The 17,573-nt window shown below is 39.6% G+C and overlaps 1 protein-coding gene across 3 annotated transcripts in view; it reads left to right on the top strand.

Annotated features, from left to right (window-relative positions):
• LOC122558990 (constitutive coactivator of PPAR-gamma-like protein 1 homolog) overlaps positions 1 to 17,573 on the top strand; it is a 139,032-nt gene that overhangs the window by 11,705 nt on the left and 109,754 nt on the right. For all 3 annotated transcript variants that reach the window (XM_043708020.1, XM_043708019.1, XM_043708021.1), the window contains exon 2: positions 16,630 to 16,876. In XM_043708020.1, coding sequence (XP_043563955.1) covers positions 16,630 to 16,876 — 247 coding nt within the window. The remainder of the gene's footprint in view (positions 1 to 16,629; positions 16,877 to 17,573) is intronic.

Raw genomic sequence — 17,573 nt, 5'->3', positions numbered from 1 at the left:
ACTTGTATGGAATGAGCTGCCAGAGGATGTGGTGGAGGCTGGTACAATTACAACATTTAAGAGGCATTTGGATGGGTGTATGAATAGGAGAGGTTTGGAGGGATATGGGCCGTGTGCTGGCAGGTGGGACTAGATTGGATTGGGATATCTGGTCGGCATGGACGGGTTGGACCGAAGGGTTTGTTTCCATGCTGTACATCTCTATGACTCTATAATTAAATGTGATATGTCAAGGTGTGGTAATATTTATGGCATTGATAACTTAAGTGCAATCAGATACAGTGAGCTAAATGATTTCTTCTGTCACAATCCCCTGTTGTACAATCATAACTGCCAATTATTATCAAGCAATTCTAACGCAGAGGTTAGTGGGAGAATGTGTCACATTCCTCATTCCTGTACTGATATCATCAGTGCTTTCCCATTTATTCTGACAGCAGGGTAGCACCTCATCAAGAGATAAAAATTTTCAATTGCAGATAGTGTTCAGTTAATGGAGCATGCAAGATGGTATACTAATTGTACTCCAGTACAGTGCAGCTATCAGCATCATGTCATGCAGCAGAGACAAGCAGAGGTTTCTGTGATAACAACACTGAGTTGCAAATCAATCTGCAAACCTGAAGACTATACCATCAATTATGGAGTTGAAAACAGAGACTGAAAACATTGTCTAACCCTGACATTTATGAAGTCTGATCAGACACCTGACTACAGAACCTACAAGGGCAGCACGTGGGTATGGATGAGAAAATTGGAGAAGGAAATAAACCTTGGAGTTGTTTCAGATTTCAGTTTGTGCAAATATATGGTGAAAGTCACTTCGAGATTGATAGATTCTTGTTGTCTAGAGGAATTAAGGGCTACGGGGAGAACGCTGGTAAGTGGAGCTGAAATGCGCATCAGCCATGATTGAATGGCGGAGTGGACTCGATGGGCCGAATGGCCTTACTTCCACTCCTATGTCTTATGGTTATGGTGGCAAAGCTGTAGGAAACATTAGGAAAGCAGTGCAGATATTCAACAGAAATGCATTCCATTAAACTCAGCTCAAGTGAAAATCGTCAATCTTTGTTTTTCTAAGGATATCAGGGATAAAACTTAGTGTTGCCAAGCAAGGAACAAAACCTAAAAGGGTGAAAGTCTTAGATATCAGGAGAAAGTCACAGAATCGTGCAGGAGGCCATTCAACCTGTTATGCCTGTACCAGCTTCCTGAGTGTTTTAACTTAGTGCCTATTTCATGCCTTTTCCTCATAACCCAGTATGATGTTCCTATGTAAATACTCATTCATTTCTGTCTTGGTTGCCTTAATTGAACCCACATCCACTAGATTTGAAGACAGCACATTTCAGACTCTTACCACAACACTGTAGAAAAGGTCTATTCTCATCTTACATTTGCATTTTTTGCAGAACACTTTAAAACATTTTCCCTTTGGTCATATTCTGTCCCTGTCTACTCTGTTTGGGATCCTCATGATTTTGAAAACTTCAATCAAATCTCCTCTGAGTATTCCCCTCTTTGAGCAAAACAGTCCTAACTTCTCTAATCTTCTATACTCTCTCAATATATTCCCATCCTTTTAATAATGTAGCAGCCAGAACTATGCATAGGGTAAGCAAGAAGATGATAAGATGGAGAAATAGAATGTGAGCAAATCAGCCAGGAATATAAAATCGAATCATTGAGAATTTTTCCATGACTATATAAAAATGAAGAAACGAGTAAACAGAGACATTTCTCTTAGAAGCAAAGACAGGAAAATTTATTATGGAAAATGTAGCAAGAAGAGAAGTATATAAAATATTTCTTCAGTGTGGACTACAGACAAACTATATACCAGAAATTGAGGGTAACCCAAGGGATAAACAGAATGAAGAAGTTAAAAGTAATTGCTATCATTAGGGAAAAATAATTAGAGAAACCTAGTGACTAAAAGCTGTCAAGCCTCCTGAGGGTTTTTCAAGAGGGAGCTGCAGAGATAATGGATACATAGTCACATTTTTCCAATCCTCTATAGTTTTTAGAATAATCTAGATTGGAAGGTAGCAAATGTAACACCACATTTCAAGTAAAGAATCTTAAAATTGCAAGGAGTTCATTTTGTCCATCGTTTCTATATTGGCTATCTAAAAGAGCATTTCACTTATCCCATTCTCCCACCTTTTGTCCATAACCATTTATATTCCTCATTCTAATCCTTTTTGAAAATTTCAACTCCATGATGGTCTCAGACAATGCCTTACAGACTTTAACCACTCGTTGCATGAGCAAGTTCTTTCCCCAATTGCTTTGTTTCTTTTGCCAATTACTTTAGATCTTTACTCCCATTCTGAATCGTTTCAAAAGTAAATTCATCCCTATCTACTGTCTAGACCCATCATTGTGGAGGGGAGGAGAAGAGAGAATGGAGTTGCATGCTCACTACACTGACATCAGTCATTGGGAATTTATTATTTAGGAAACTTTAGCATAATCAGATAGTCAATCTGTTTTATGAAGCGCAAGTCATGTTTGATAGGTTTGTTAGTGTTTTTTGAGAATCTACTGCAAATCTATTTCTAGAATGACGATGAAGGTAGATAAAGTGGTATCAGTGCATACAATATATTCGGATTCTCTGCTTTAGAGGGTTGTGGGTGTTTCATTTGTCATAGCCTCCCCGAGAGCTTCAGTGGCTAATGGAGGACTCCCTTTTGCAGTCTACTCAACCTTCCCTGATTCTTTCCTTGAGATCATTCAATTGCTTGAAATAAAATTCTTAGAAGTAGTTCATTAAAGGTTTAGTATATTTATTTAAACATTTATTACAGTATCACAGTTAAAGAGTAACAAGACACCACGCCCTAGTCTAAGTAGGAGGTTCTAAAACCTCACCAGAGTAGCAGTACCAGCACTTATCAACTTTATGTTCTCTCAGACTACTCCAAAAATGACAAACACAATCTTTAGTATTTGTACAGTTTTTGCCCACTAAACTTGTCAATCAAACACTCGCTGATGAACATGATGACCTCACCTGCTGTGCTTGTGATGAACTTGTTAGTCTTTTGTTGACCGATCACATTACTAGAATTGCGATAACGAAACTGCCCTTGTACTGACTCAGGTGATAACATTAAGTGTTGATATCCTCTAAAAGTTTGGTCACATACTCATCACCTCGTGTCCCTTGTTTAAACATGATTACAGAGGAACCTCGATTATCCCAGCGAGATGGGCGGGCACAATTTCGTTCAGATAATTGATCATTCAGTTAATTGATTGAATGCCTTTTCTCTGGGGCTTAGAGTTTTCTGTTAAGTCCGCTCCCCATTCAGGAAACGCATAGCACATCCCGTTCACCCCAACCCCGTCCAGCACTGCCCCTAACCCTGTCCAACACTGCTCTGCTCCCCTCCCCTCCCCTACCAGTTCCCCCGTATGGCCCTAATCCCTCTTCAGGGCAGCTGGACTGGACACCAACAACAAGACTGCTGCTTCTATCTTTTTGGGGCGGGGGGGATGGGGAAGAGTGAGAGTCTCCAAATAATGAGCGTATACACACACACACACGCACGTACAACTTTATCCTGCAACTTTTTCACCTTTGCTCTGTACAGAGCAATGTTGGAGAGATTCTCTGGGGAAGGGGAGTTTAGGGTACACGCTTATGTAGAACTCCAGGGAAAGTGTGGGGAGAAAGAGAGAGACAGAGGGCGGGTGGTAGGTAATTTGGAGATGATGCCTGGGCTCCCATCAGTCCAAGACTGCTCTTGACAGCATTTCAGTAAGTCGAGTTCACTTTTAATCACTGTAGGCAAAAGACGCGATCAGTGTTGGAAACACATCTTTGATGTAGTGTTTCTGTTGGGACCTCGAGATCTCCTTTGGATAATCTGATATTCAGATAATCGAGGCTCGGATAGTCGAGGTTCTCTGTACTGACTGTCTTTTATGTCTTAAACCCATTCCTCATTGTTTTCCACCTCACATGCTTGGTCAGTAAACTCTTTATTTAAACCTCTATTGTCTTTCTTTGTAGGTACTTTAAGTTTGAAATGATCTGTCAAAAGCTTTTGTTCCTCCTTAATGACTAATTTTTAAGTTTCGTAGCTGCTTAAACTTGTTCTTCTACAGAGCTGGAGTTCCTGCTTTTCCCAGCAAAGCTTGAAACTTTTATTTAAGTTATCTTACTTAATTCTTTTTCCTTTTGCATTATTCTAACATTCTTTGGTTTCTTTAATTCTATGCTTTCGCTTCGCGTCCTTTTTCACATTGTTAGATGTTGTTAGATATGAGAGAGATTTACAATCTCTCAGTCAATCAAGAGATGAGGGAAGCAGATGGGAAATTGGAATTACAGCTGAAAATCAGCCATGATAGAATTAAATGTTGATCGAACGTTGAACCTGAGAGGAGATTGCAGCTACTCAGTATAGAAGATATTTGTAAACATTTGTGCATGTAAGTTAACTTGTAGTTTGAAATGTTATGGTTATGTGTAATTTAATACTTAGAAGCGGAGTAGATCTTTTCCAATGTATGAAGGTTAGTTTCACAAAATCTATACTTAATTGTAATTCTGGAGTAGATATGTCCATGTAAGTCAGTTACTGTGTATTAAATTCTGGCTTTCAACCAGAAATTCTTGCTGTTGAATCTAGTGAGGGATTGGTTCAAACAGAAGTAGTGCTAATAAATCTTTTTTCCTTTAAAGGTATCACACTTCTCTGATCTTCAGAAACATCTTAAGTAAACTTATGGTTTTTTTCTTATAAATGTCAAAAAGAAAATGTGGAGAATTATGTCCCAAATTTATGTTTAGTGGATGTCATCAAGATTTGTTCTCCAAATTTTTAAACAGAGAGATTGTGCTGATCTGAATTTTTAGAGGAGTCATGGAAACAAGAGTAGCCCACTTCACCTTTCAAGGTTCATCTGCCATTCACTAAGATCATGTGAACTTGCTTTGATTCCCTTAATATTTTTGATTAACAGTCAATCTCAGCATTCAGAAGTACAGTTGATCTACTGTCAATTGGCATATGCAGAAGACTTTTCCAAACTTTTAGTATCCTTGTAATAAATAAGGATTTCCTATGTTTGGTCCTTAAAGGCCTGGCTCAAATACTTAGGCAGTGTCGTAGTCTGAGATTCACTAACCACTGGAAATTGTTTCTCTCTAACTATAGTCTCTGTTCCACTCAAAAGTTGACTTAATCATCTCTCAACTACCTAAGTTTGAGGAATGCAAACCCACTTTGTGTATTCGCTTCTTGTAATTTAGTGCTGTGTGTTCAGGTATCATTCTGATGACTTTATGCTTCACTCCCTTCAAGACCTCTCTGCCCTCAAACAGTTTAATAGACATCAGCTGCTGTCTAACCAAGACTTTGTCTCACTACCGCATGACTTGAACCTTCTTGAATTCTAGTCTTGTCGATTTAGAGACTAGCCTTTTGTTACTGCTTCTGAAGCTGTTCATGATTTTTTTAATATATGCACCTGGATTTCCAATTCTCTCTGGTCTGTCACTGATATTAATTTTGCATCATTTAAGCAGTATATGGTTCAAGTTGAAAAAGAAAATCTCTTTTCCAACATTGGAATCCCTTTGCCACATTTTTGTCTTATCACTTAATTTTTGAATATATCTTTGCAATTTTATGCTTAAACCGACACATTGGTTTGTGACATTCTTTCTCATCATCTAAATGCTTTCTTAATGGCAAATAGTTTAGACCCCAATGCTGATCCTTGCAGGTTATTAGGAAACATGCACTGCCCATGATTCAGCCAATTTCCTAACCAGATTAATCATTTGTATTCAATTCTGTTAGCTTCAATTTCTGCTAATAGCTACTTAGGAAGGACTTCATCAGATGTATTCTGGAATTCCACATAAATAACATCCCTAAATCCTCCCCACCTCGTCCAATCCTCTAGTCGTTTTTTAAACAATTAATTGAGACTTGCCAGGTATAATTTACCCTTTATAAATCCATGCTGACTCTGATAAGATGAAAATGTTCAAAGTTTTCAATCACTTTATCCTTAATTATTGGCTCTATTAATTTTCTAACAGCAGATGTTAAGCTAACTGGTATATAATTCCCTGGTTTCTTTCACTTGTCTTTCTTAAATAATGGAATAATATGTGCAGTTTTCCTGTCTGAAAGAACAGTTCTTAAATTAAGAGGATTACACTTGGGGGGTAACTGCAGTGTTCTCCCCACCATTTAAGTCCTGGGGATTTCTCACTCTTTATTAAAATTGTTTTTCTGATTGTTCTTATGTTAACTTTGTGAGTGTCTGCCTGATTCAATGTTAGTTTCTTCAGAATGTCTGAAATACTAACTTTCTCTTCTATTAATTGTTTGGCATACAGTAATTGCCATTTACTATTCCTTATGACAATAACACTGTGTCAACTTCTAAGGAGCATCCTCATCCTAACAAAATTATTGTAAGATATTCTTTCAGAACATTTTGATATCTCTTGCAAGTGACTTTCCTTACTCCCTTTTTGAAAGCCTTTCTTTAAATTTTTTGTTGCTCTTATCTCCTCAGTCATCCATTGCTGTCTATTATTGCAAGTAGACCTCTTGATCAATAGGGGTATAAACTCTTGGTGATTTGTGCAGCTGGCAGTCTCTTTCTTGTGATTAATGAAGTCAGCTTTATTTAAACTTGGACTCTTAGCTATTTTGCATTGCTTTGTTTAAAATGCACTTTGTTCACATTGATAGATGTTCATGGCTCTTTGCCTGTTAACGAAATCTTGAATACTTCTCACTTCTAAATCTACTATGGCCTGCTCCCTGTTGGTCATAGATCATATTGCCCAAATCTTCCTATGTCCGTATTGTTGGGAGATGCACAGCAGGACTGTGTCAACATAATTGGCTGGGAATTTTAAATTTCTGTTGGGCTGATGTCCTACATTCCAGGGCCCACTGCCATAATCCATGTGAAACTTGTGCCAGATACATGGGAGTTCTCTGTGTATATGCCGTGGACATAAATGGCAGTATAAAATGTGGTCTGATAGCGAAATAATTCTGCAACTGATTCCACCCTCAATCCCAACCCAACTATGCATCCATGTAACCTAATGCACTTTCATCCCAACCTGTACCTCTGACTGGTGCTGAGAGAGGTGGGATCTGTGTGCAATGGACACACTTCATCTTGGGAAAACTTGGACAAACATAGTCATTGGGGGAATCCGCCATTGTTATTGAAGGTTAAAGGCAGGGTGTTAACAACCCAAGACAAAGCTCAGATTCAAGGAGGCATAAGACATGGGAGCAGAAATTAGGGCTATTCTGACCACTGAGTCTTCTCTGCCATTCAACCATTGCTGATCGGTTTCTCAACCCTCTTCTCCCACTTTCTCCCTGTAACTGATACTCAAGAACCTATCTATCTCAGTCTAAAATATGTGCCCTTGGGTCCTAGCCTGTCCTACCAACGGAAACATCTTTCCAACATTGTATCTGTCCAGGCCATTCAGTATTTTGTTTCAATTAGACCCCCCTCATCCTTCTGAACTCCGTTGAGTATAGATCCAGAGACCTCAAATGTTTCTTACATGTTAAACTTTTCATTCCTGAGACCATTCTTGTGAAACTTCTCTGAACACACTCCGGGGTCAGTAATCCATGCCTCTGTCCTTCCTACCAAAGTGCATGACCTCACACTTTCCCACATTGTACTCCACATCTGAATCTTCTTTGCCCACTTCTGACTTACCCAAATCCTTCTGCACCCTTCCCACCTCCTCAATGTTACTTGTTCCTCTACCATTCTCTGCCAGAATGCTGTCAGTTCCTTCATCTAGCTTGACAGTGTATAAAGTGAAAAGTTGTGGTTCCATCACTGACACTTGCAGAACACCACTTGTCACAGGTTGCCATCCTGAGAAATGGGAAAAGGATGTAGGAAAAGGCAGAGGAATCTTGATTATCCGAACAAGATGGCAGGCACTATTTCATTCGGATAATCGATTATTCAGTTAATTGATTTCCTCTGGGGCTCAGAGTTTTCTGTGAACTCTGCTCCCAACCCTGCACCTCTGTCCATCCCCACCCCCCCCACCCCCAAAATCTCCGGGGCAGCCAGACTGTACACTAACAGTAAGACTCATGCTGCCTTTGTGGTATAAGTCTCCAAATAGCGCACACGCTAGACTGTTCAAGACTGTTCTCGGCAGCGTTTCAGTGAGCCAAGTTCATTTTTAATCATTATACCTGTAAACAAAAGACGTGATCAGGATTGAAACAGCTCTTTGACGTAATGTTTGTATCGGGACCTTGAGATCCTCTTCAGATAATCCGATATTCAAATAATCGAGGTTCCTCTGTAGATGGTTAAGTCAGCATCAGTTAAGATCAGAATTGAGAATAATCTTCTAAAACAGTATAAAGGCACTCAGCATGTGAAAATAAAGTGATGATTTGAATACACAGTTTGGGGCAAATGAGTGATTAATTGCCATTACTGAGAGATGTGGCATTTAGGAAGGACGGGCAAAGAAGATGGAGTAGCACCCTTAATAAGGAATTATTTTGTTTTGTTCATTAGTGGGACTTGAGCGTTGCTGGCAAGGTGAACTCACTGAAACTTAAAGTCCTTACAGGGTGGGAATGAGATGTTGACAGTTGTTAGACTCTTAGATGTTAAACTGTTGAGTCTAAAACCAGAGGATCATCTCAGGGTAAAGGGTGAACCATTAGATACTGAGATGAAGAGGAATTTATTTGACATTGGTGAATCTTCTGAATCCTCTCCCAAAGGGCTGAGGAACTTCCAATTATACTTGTTCAAGACAGAAGTCAATACATTTTTGTAGCCTGATGACATCAAAGGATATGATATTGCAGGAAAGTGGCAGTGAAGTAGATGATTGGCCATGATATTATTGAATGGTAGGGCAAGTTCAATGGGCTGTCACCTCCTACAGTTCCCATGTTCCTACTCTGTGCACTGTCTAACACCAGTGCTCTTCTGATCCTAAGTCTCTGAATAACAGACTGAGGTCTGGATCAATCTGTTCAGACTTTTCTGTCCTCCTTTTAAGTGTCATAGGTTGTCTACAACTTGTACTCCAGCACAGTGAATGTGCCAAAGAGATTGGAGACTCGTTTCCTCCCACAGTCCAAAAATGTGCAGGTTAGGTGAATTGGCCATGCTAAATTGCCAGTAGTGTTAGGTGCAGGGGTAAATGTAGGGGAATGGGTCTGGGTGGGTTGTGCTTCGGCGGGTCGGTGTGGACTTGTTGGGCCGAAGGGCCTGTTTCCACGCTGTAAGTAATCTAATCTAAATATATATAATTTATATATATATAGTGTTATTTGACTACAGTTCCCATTGGTGTGAGGCAAAGATTTATTTAAAAAGGTAAGAATGGTGATACCAGTGCGACAATGAGCATGTAACTTATGATTAATTTCATAATTAGGTTGCAGAATGCCATGTTTTATTTGTGCAAATCCAATTTACAAGAGAGGTGTTACTTGCAGCAATGAAATGGAATTGTTAAAAAAAAATTCCATGGAGGAAGGATTAAATTGTGAGGAAATGTGCAAACGTGGGTTGAATTCTCTTCAGGTTAGAAAATAGAAGGGTAATCTAATTGTTTTTAAAAATTATTTTAAAAGCTGATTGGTTAGGTAGAGAAACTGAGTGAAAAAATAATTTGATAGAGTAGATGGAGATTAAGGGGCTGCAATGCTTGTTCAGCGTCAAAGCAGGAATCAGCATTTTAATTAATGGTAGAAGGCATTGGAACTCTGATCCGGATGCAAGATTTTTTTTTAGAAGTATTAGAATCCCAACAATGTGGAAACAGGCCATTCAGCCTGACAAGTCCACAGCGACTCTCCGAAGAGTAACTCACTCAGGCCTATTCCCCTACCCTGTATTTACCCCTGACCTATGCACCTAACCAATACATCTCTGAACAATATGGGCAATTTAGCATGGCCAATGCACCTAACCAGCACATCTTTGGATTGTGGGAGGAAACCGGAGCACCCGGAGGAAACCCACGCAGACACAGGGAGAATGTGCAAACTCCACACAGTCGCCCGAGGCTGGAGTCAAACCTGGGTTCCTGGCACTGTGAGGCAGCCGTGCTAACCACTGGGCCACTGTGCCATCCTTAGATCAATGGATATTTTTTAAATTGAGGTGGTTTTAATTTTTAGGTAAGAATACTAAAGGATTGTGGACCAAAAACAGGAAAAATAGAGTTGAGGTACAGATCAACCAAACAGTCTTAGAAAGATTAAATGGGCTTTTCTGTGATAATTCAGTATCTTCAACTGTTAGGGATGGGATTATGTTTTAGTTACACGACTTGAGTGTTAATACTGAATGAGATGAAAGTTGAGGACAAGTGATCTGCATATTGCAAACCATGTGAGATAAATAAATACCAAGCTCACAAAATGAAAAATAACCAAATATAACTTTGTTGTTACAATGTGACAATCCAAGATAAAATTGATAAGAGAGACTAGAAATGTGAAACATAAAGAACGATGGCAAAAATTGACTGGATGCAAAGCACTTTGAGGATAAATACGACTATGAAAGTGGCAAACAGAATTAGCATTGAATAGAGCTGCAGACAATAAAATATGGTAAAAATCAATGTTTTATCAACAAGATTTCGATCTGAAGTCACCTGGTAAGAATAATCGTTATTCTTCAGTCTGCTGTACCAAGCCTATGGGGTTTGAGCTGCAGATACTGGGGCTCAGTGAGGGTTGAGTTGCAGCCTCAGGGGAACTTTGGGATTTGAGCTGTAGCCTGTTTGGGGGACAGTGGAGTTTGATCTGAAATCTCTGGGGAGGGCAATGGGGTTTGAGCTGCAGCTTTAAGAGGGCAGTGGCACTTGTGCTGAAGCCTCTGAAGCAGAGTGGACCTTTTGAGTTTAGGGATTTCATGACATCTCTGGTGGAAAAGTAACTAACTGAATTGAGAAGCAGATAGGTATAATTTTTTTATTCAACAGTTTTGTTATACTGTCTTTGGTAGTGAGGCATAACAGATTTAAAGTAGTGCTCAGCAAATGGAGGTTTCATCTGTGAAGCATACGGTTCATTCTAATGGAAGCAGTACAATGCACAGTGTTGTTGACAGACTACATTATCTGTTAATCACTGCAGAGATATGGTCACATGGTGACCAGAGTTAAGAGCTGTTTTTCAGTATGTTTGTGTTAGAAAGATATGTCATCCCATTTCCCCACTCCCTCAGTCGAAGCAAATCGCTCAGAGACTCAGTATAGTTTTACCTCCTTCAACTTTATTCCGGGCCCTGGAGGGAGAGGGAACGATCGCCCATGTGCACAGAGGCAAGAGTTCACAGTCTTCTCTGGAACAGCAATTTCTCAATGAACATGTATAGTCATCTTACAGGGAGAAGCATCCAGATAAGGCAATGTACATATTAACTGAGTGACCGTTACAATCAGCGAGCATCAATAGTAAAGATTAAGCCATCTACTGTTACACAATGAATAACTGACTTCACATAATGAATACTTTTCACCTTGTTAAAAAGATCTCACAAACTGAATGCAACCTCAACTTCTTAAATTGCTGTACATAATGACTGCTTTTCCACGTTGTTAACCCATTACCCTTGCCTGCAGCACCCCATTGTTAATTGTATGTTCTTATCTGATCTGAGTCATGCTCAGCTGAACCTCTTGTTTCACAAAACTCAGAACTTAACTGTTTCCTTGCCTGCTTATACCCTATACACAGTCAACGATCAATTAACTTAGTCGCAAAGAATCTTCCTGGCGATTGGTAATGGTAATATGCTCAGAATTTCACATCCAATTTGAAGGTGAGAAACTTATATTTGAATCTAGTGTTTCAAATGAAGGGATTGCAAAGGTCTGAAAAGATAGTAAAGAGCGGTGGCACATGTTTAAGCAGATAGTCATTTTTAATAGATTACTGTATTCCACTGTAGAAGTAAAGACTCAACAAAAGTTAACCATCCATAATCAACTAAGGAAAAGGCACACAATGTTGTGAAAATTAGTTGTAGGTCAGAAAATCGAGGAAATGTTAGTAATTAGCAAAGACCAGTTTTTTTAAAACATCGACAGTTAACTCTCAACAAATATAAAAACTAATAAGATCTTCTACAATTAAATACAAAGAGACTAGCTAAAATAAGTATTGGTACTTTGATAATGAGATTAAGAAATTGTTGGAACTGGAGAGGCTTTGAAAAAATAACCTGCATCTATCGTCGTGGTGAGAAAACTCCAAAGACACTTAAACTATAGTACAAAGTCAAGGGTCAAAAGGGTTGGGGAGGAGGGAAAACTTAATAACATAATTGCCCAGCATATACTAGGCACATTTATTGGACTAAAGGTTGAAAAGTCACCTGGACAGATGACCTCCATCCTAGGGCTTGAGAAAAGTGGCTGTGGGTGTAGTAGATACATTGAATGTAACCGTCTAAAATTCCTGCAATTCTGGAAGGGTCCCCTTGTCTTGGAAAATGCAAGTGTAACACACCTTTTCAAGAAAGGAGAGAATCAGAAAGCAGAAAACATTTGGGCATTTCAACAATATTAGCTGGAATGTACTGCTGATGCTGTATAAAGCTCTGGTCAGACCACATTCGGGATATTGAGAGCAGTTTTGGACTCTTTTCGAAGGGAAGGATGTGCTGACATTTGGAGGGGGGGTCCAGAAGAGGTTTACAAGAATGACCCTGGGATAAAGGGCTCGTCAAATGAGGAACAATAGACAATAGATGCAGGAGTAGGCCATTCAGCCCTTCGAGCCTGCACCGCCATTCAATATAATCATGGCTGATCATTCCTAATCAGTATCCTGTTCCTGCCTTATCTCCATAACCCTTGATTCCACTATCTTTGAGAGCTCTATCCAACTCTTTCTTAAATGAATCCAGAGAGTGGGCCTCCACTGCCCTCTGGGGCGGAGCATTCTACACAGCCACCACTCTCTGGGTGAAGAAGTTTCTCCTCATCTCTGTCCTAAATGGTCTACCCCGTATTGAGGGCTCTGGGTCTGTACTTTATGGAGTTTAGAAGGATGGTGGGGGGTGGGGTGGATTTGATTGAAACTTGCAGAATACTGAGAGACCTGGATAGAGTGGATGTGAACAGGATATTTCTACTAGTAGAAGAGACCACCACCCATGGACACAGCCTCAGTGTGAAGGGATGACTCTTTCGAACTGAGATGAAGACTTACATTCAAGAGTGTAAATACCATTCTAATAAAACAGTAAATGTTAATGTGATGCCAATCAATCTTAATCACAATTTAAACTTGTTAATATAATTCCTCATACTGAATTGTTAGACATTGTTAAAAAAAATGAAATATTAAATTATTTCACTTTCACCCTTTCTTTCCTTTCTTTACTTTCTCACAAACAATTCTTTCTTTTCCTCTTCATTTCTTCTTCTGCACCTGATTTGACTTTAATTCATTCTCCTTGTCTGTCTTTACGTTTCTGTTTCAGTCTCTACATCTCACTGATTATAGAGATATTTTCATTAACATCTCAGATACCATATTGGCATTGTCAGTTTGTACACCGGAAACTGCAATGCCAAAGAAAAAGTGACCTAAGGAATGCCAGAAATGTGGTGAGAGATGAGATGCCAATTGAACATAGCCAAGATGCAAGTGATTTAGTGTAATTTATTACACTAATTCAGCCATGTAGACCTAGATCCGCTGACAGAATTAATTTAAACATTGGACATCATGCATACGATATGTAACCCCTGTCATAACTGTGATTTCACTGTTACCTATAAGTCAGAAGATGATGTGTTCATGTCCCAAACAAGAAATGTGAGCAGAATTTTGATGTTGACACCACCGTAATATTGAAGGTCTACTGCACTATCAGTGCTAAAGGAAGAGATATTAAACCGTAACTATATTAGACTTCTGAACTGGAAATTAACGATTCTGTGGTAGGAAGGTATTTCCTCCTCGTTTCCTGGCTAGCATTTATTATATTTTAACCAGCATCACTAATACATATTATCTGGTCTTAATTGCCCTTTGTGAGGCTTTATTAAATGCAGATGTCATGCCTGCTTGTTTCCAACATGATAATATTGACTATACCTCCAAAGTGCTTTATTAAGCTTTGCTTTGGAATGTCCTGAAATCTTGAAATGAACTATTTAAATTTAAATCTTATTTCACAAAGCTGTTATGTTTGTGCAGAGACTTAATAGGCATGGCTTGAAGTTTTTAAATATCCCCACCTTCCTGCAGTTCTCTAAAGTACTTAAGTTGTTTGCAGTCAGCTTAATGTCTCCAAGTATCAGTATCATATTCTCTATTTTTTCTTTTTCTCTTTCTCAGCTCCACCAAACCTCTCCTACCCCACATTTCCCAAAAAGAAAGATGTTTTGGGAGAAACTTAGATATTGGTGTGTAATACAGAAGGACATGTTAAAGTTGCAGGATTAAATTTCCCAAACAAAAAGAGAAATTGCTGAAAAAGCTCAGTGGGTCAGGCAGCATCTGCAGAGAGAAATCAGTTAACATTTTGGGTCAAGTGACACTTCGTCAGAACCCTGACCTCAGACCTTTCTGAGGAAGGATTACTCAAACCTGAAACATTATCTGTGATTTCTATCTGCAGATGGTGCTTGAATTTTTCCAGCAATTTCTGTTTTTTTTTCTGGTTTACCAATCAGAGCCATGTAGAAGACAGAATAGGAAATTCAAATGAATGTTTATATTATTTGTGTGAAAGTAGTATATTTTAGTAAGAGTTGAACAACCAATCTGTAAAGATCCTGGGGTTCTGAATAAATTAAGTAGTGAAATTTATTGTAGTGCTGAATGCTACAACAAATGGAAAAAGTTCTTGAGCATTTTAGTATTAGTACTGTTTTATGGCTAGAAACAGTTTTGCATACAAGTTTTTAAAACATTCATTCGTGGAATGTGGGCATTGCTAGCTGGGCCCGCATTTGTTCCCCATCCTTAGTTGCCCTTGAGAAGGTCATGTTGTGCTGTCTTCGTGAACCACTGCATCCTATGTACTGTAGGTATACTCATAAATGCCATGTGGTGTGGTGAGTTTCAGCAATTAAATCAGGTTGATGAGTAGCTTGGAGGAGAACTTGCAGATGGTGGTGTTCCTATATATCTGTTTCCCTTGTTCTTCTCGGTGTTAGTGGTTGTGGATTTGGAAGCTACTACCTGAGGAGCCTTGCTAAAAGTTGCAATGCATTTTATTGATGGAGTAAATTGTTGCTATAGACAGGTGGAGGAGGAACTGAAAGGTTGTGGCAGTCAGGTAGTCTGCTTTCTCCTGCAAGGTGTCAAACTTCTTGAATGTTGTTGGAGCTGCATTCATCCAAGCAATGGAAGTATTTCATCTCACCTTTGACTTGTGCCAAATAGGTGGTGGGCAAGTGTTGGGAAATCAGGAGGTGAGTTACTCGCTGCAAGATTCCCAGTGTCAGACATACTCTTGTAGCCACTGTATTTATGTGGCAAGTCCGTTTGAGTTTCTGATCAATCATAATCCCAAGTATGTTGATAGTGAGGGAGGGGATTCAATTATGGTGATGCCATTGAATGTCAAGAGGTGGTGGTTGGATTATCTGTGATTGGGGTTTGTCATTGCCTGGCATTTGTATGGTACGAATGTTCCTTGATCAATTGTCCAGGTTTTGCATTAGGGCTTGGCTTATTCCAGTGTTTTAAAGTATTTTATAGATTCCTACCGTAATAAAATACAGAGGAACCTCGATTATCCGAACGAGATGGGCGGGCACTATTTCGTTCGGATAATTGATTATTCAGTTAATTGATTTCCTCTGAGGCTTGGAGTTTTCTGTGAAGTCTGCTCCCTGTTTGGGACACGAGACAGCAGCACATTGCGCACGAGCCCCGCCCCCCCTGACCACACCAACCCCCATCCGTTCCGACCCTGCCCCCCGGCCCCCAATCCCTTCGCCTTCCACCCAGTCCCCCAATTCCGTCTATCCCCAACCCTGCACCCCACACCCCCATCCCTTGTCTGCCTTTCTCGGGTAAGTCTCCAAATAGCGCAACCACGCACGCATACACGCGCGCACGCAAACGCGCACACACGTCCACACACACACACAACTTTTTACTGCAACATTTTGACAATGTTTGAGAGATTATCTGGAAGGGAGGGATTCAGGGGACATCCCTGTGTGGAACGCCAGAGAAAGTGTGCGGGAAGAGAGCGAGAGAGGGCGGGAGGTCTGTAATTTGGAGGTGGTGAGCCGAGTTCATTTTTAACAAACATGAACAAAAGACGCGATCAGAGTTGAAACAGTTCTGTGACGTAATGTTTTCATCAGGACCTCGGGATCTCCTTCGGATAATCTGATATTTGGATAATCGCAGTTCCTCTGACTATGAAATATTAGAAAATGTAATTAAACCAAAATTCAATTAATATGCCTTGAATCTCAGACTGACTAGTTATAATCGAGAAATATTTACGATTTCATAGTTCGTTTCAGAATCATTTGACCACTTTGTGACTTCGTCACAGTAATTTGCTAGCTGTGGAGTTAATTCCAGATGACATTTATGTAATATATGTGATATTTTGCAGGTTGCACAAAGCATTGAAGATCACCATCAGGAAGTGATTGCCTTCTGCAGAGAGAATGGTTTCCATGGCCTGCTTGCTTATGACTCGGATTATGCATTATGTAACATCCAGTACTATTTCAGTGCCCATGCCCTTAAACTGAGCCGGAATGGCAAAAGCCTCACTACCAACCAATACCTGATGCATGAGGTTGCCAAGCAACTGGATCTGAATCCTAGTCGCTTTGTTATCTTTGCTGCACTCTTAGGTAGGTGGATTTTTTCCTGTAAATGCATGACTGAGAGCATGTTAATTGTGGTGGAGAAAGTGTTTCTTGCATGTTGTTTTAGGCATCCATTGAAAATCATTATGTCGAAATTGTTGAATTTATAGCATTGTAGTGATAGTTTAAATATCTTGTGATTTTTTTTAAACATTTGAAGACTAATTGTCTTTCTCCTTAGTGGGGCATTTATTTTTCCTTAACATCATTGTTTTCCTCCACTCTTGCGTTGATTACCGTTTGCTGTTTATCCATTTTGTTTATTTAGTAACATTTTTGGTTAGCACTACTGCAACTAAGGCTTGAGACCAACCCAGTGGAATGAAAACTTACTATCTTTACTGAAATAACTGCACAAAGGTTGGTACCCCATTATCAAGTTGTCGCCCCATTCTCCCCCCCCCAATCAAAGCAAAACACTCCGAGACACTGTGTGGCTTTGCCTCCTTCATCTTTATTCCGGGCCCTGGAGAGAGAGAGAACAATCGTCCGTGTGCACAGAGGCATGAGTTCATGGTCTTCTCTGGAATAGCAGATTTTTAATGAATTATATAGTCATTTTATAGGGAGGAGCATCCAGATAAGGCAACATACATATCGATTGGGTGACCATTACAATCAGCGAGCATCAATAGTAAAGATTAAGCCATCTGCTGTTACACAGTGAATGTTCTTAACCTTA

This window comes from Chiloscyllium plagiosum, chromosome 18, assembly GCF_004010195.1.
Source record: "Chiloscyllium plagiosum isolate BGI_BamShark_2017 chromosome 18, ASM401019v2, whole genome shotgun sequence".
NCBI lineage: Eukaryota > Metazoa > Chordata > Chondrichthyes > Orectolobiformes > Hemiscylliidae > Chiloscyllium > Chiloscyllium plagiosum.
Note: the sequence above shows the minus strand (reverse complement) of the source record. Positions and strands in the feature narration are given on the sequence as shown.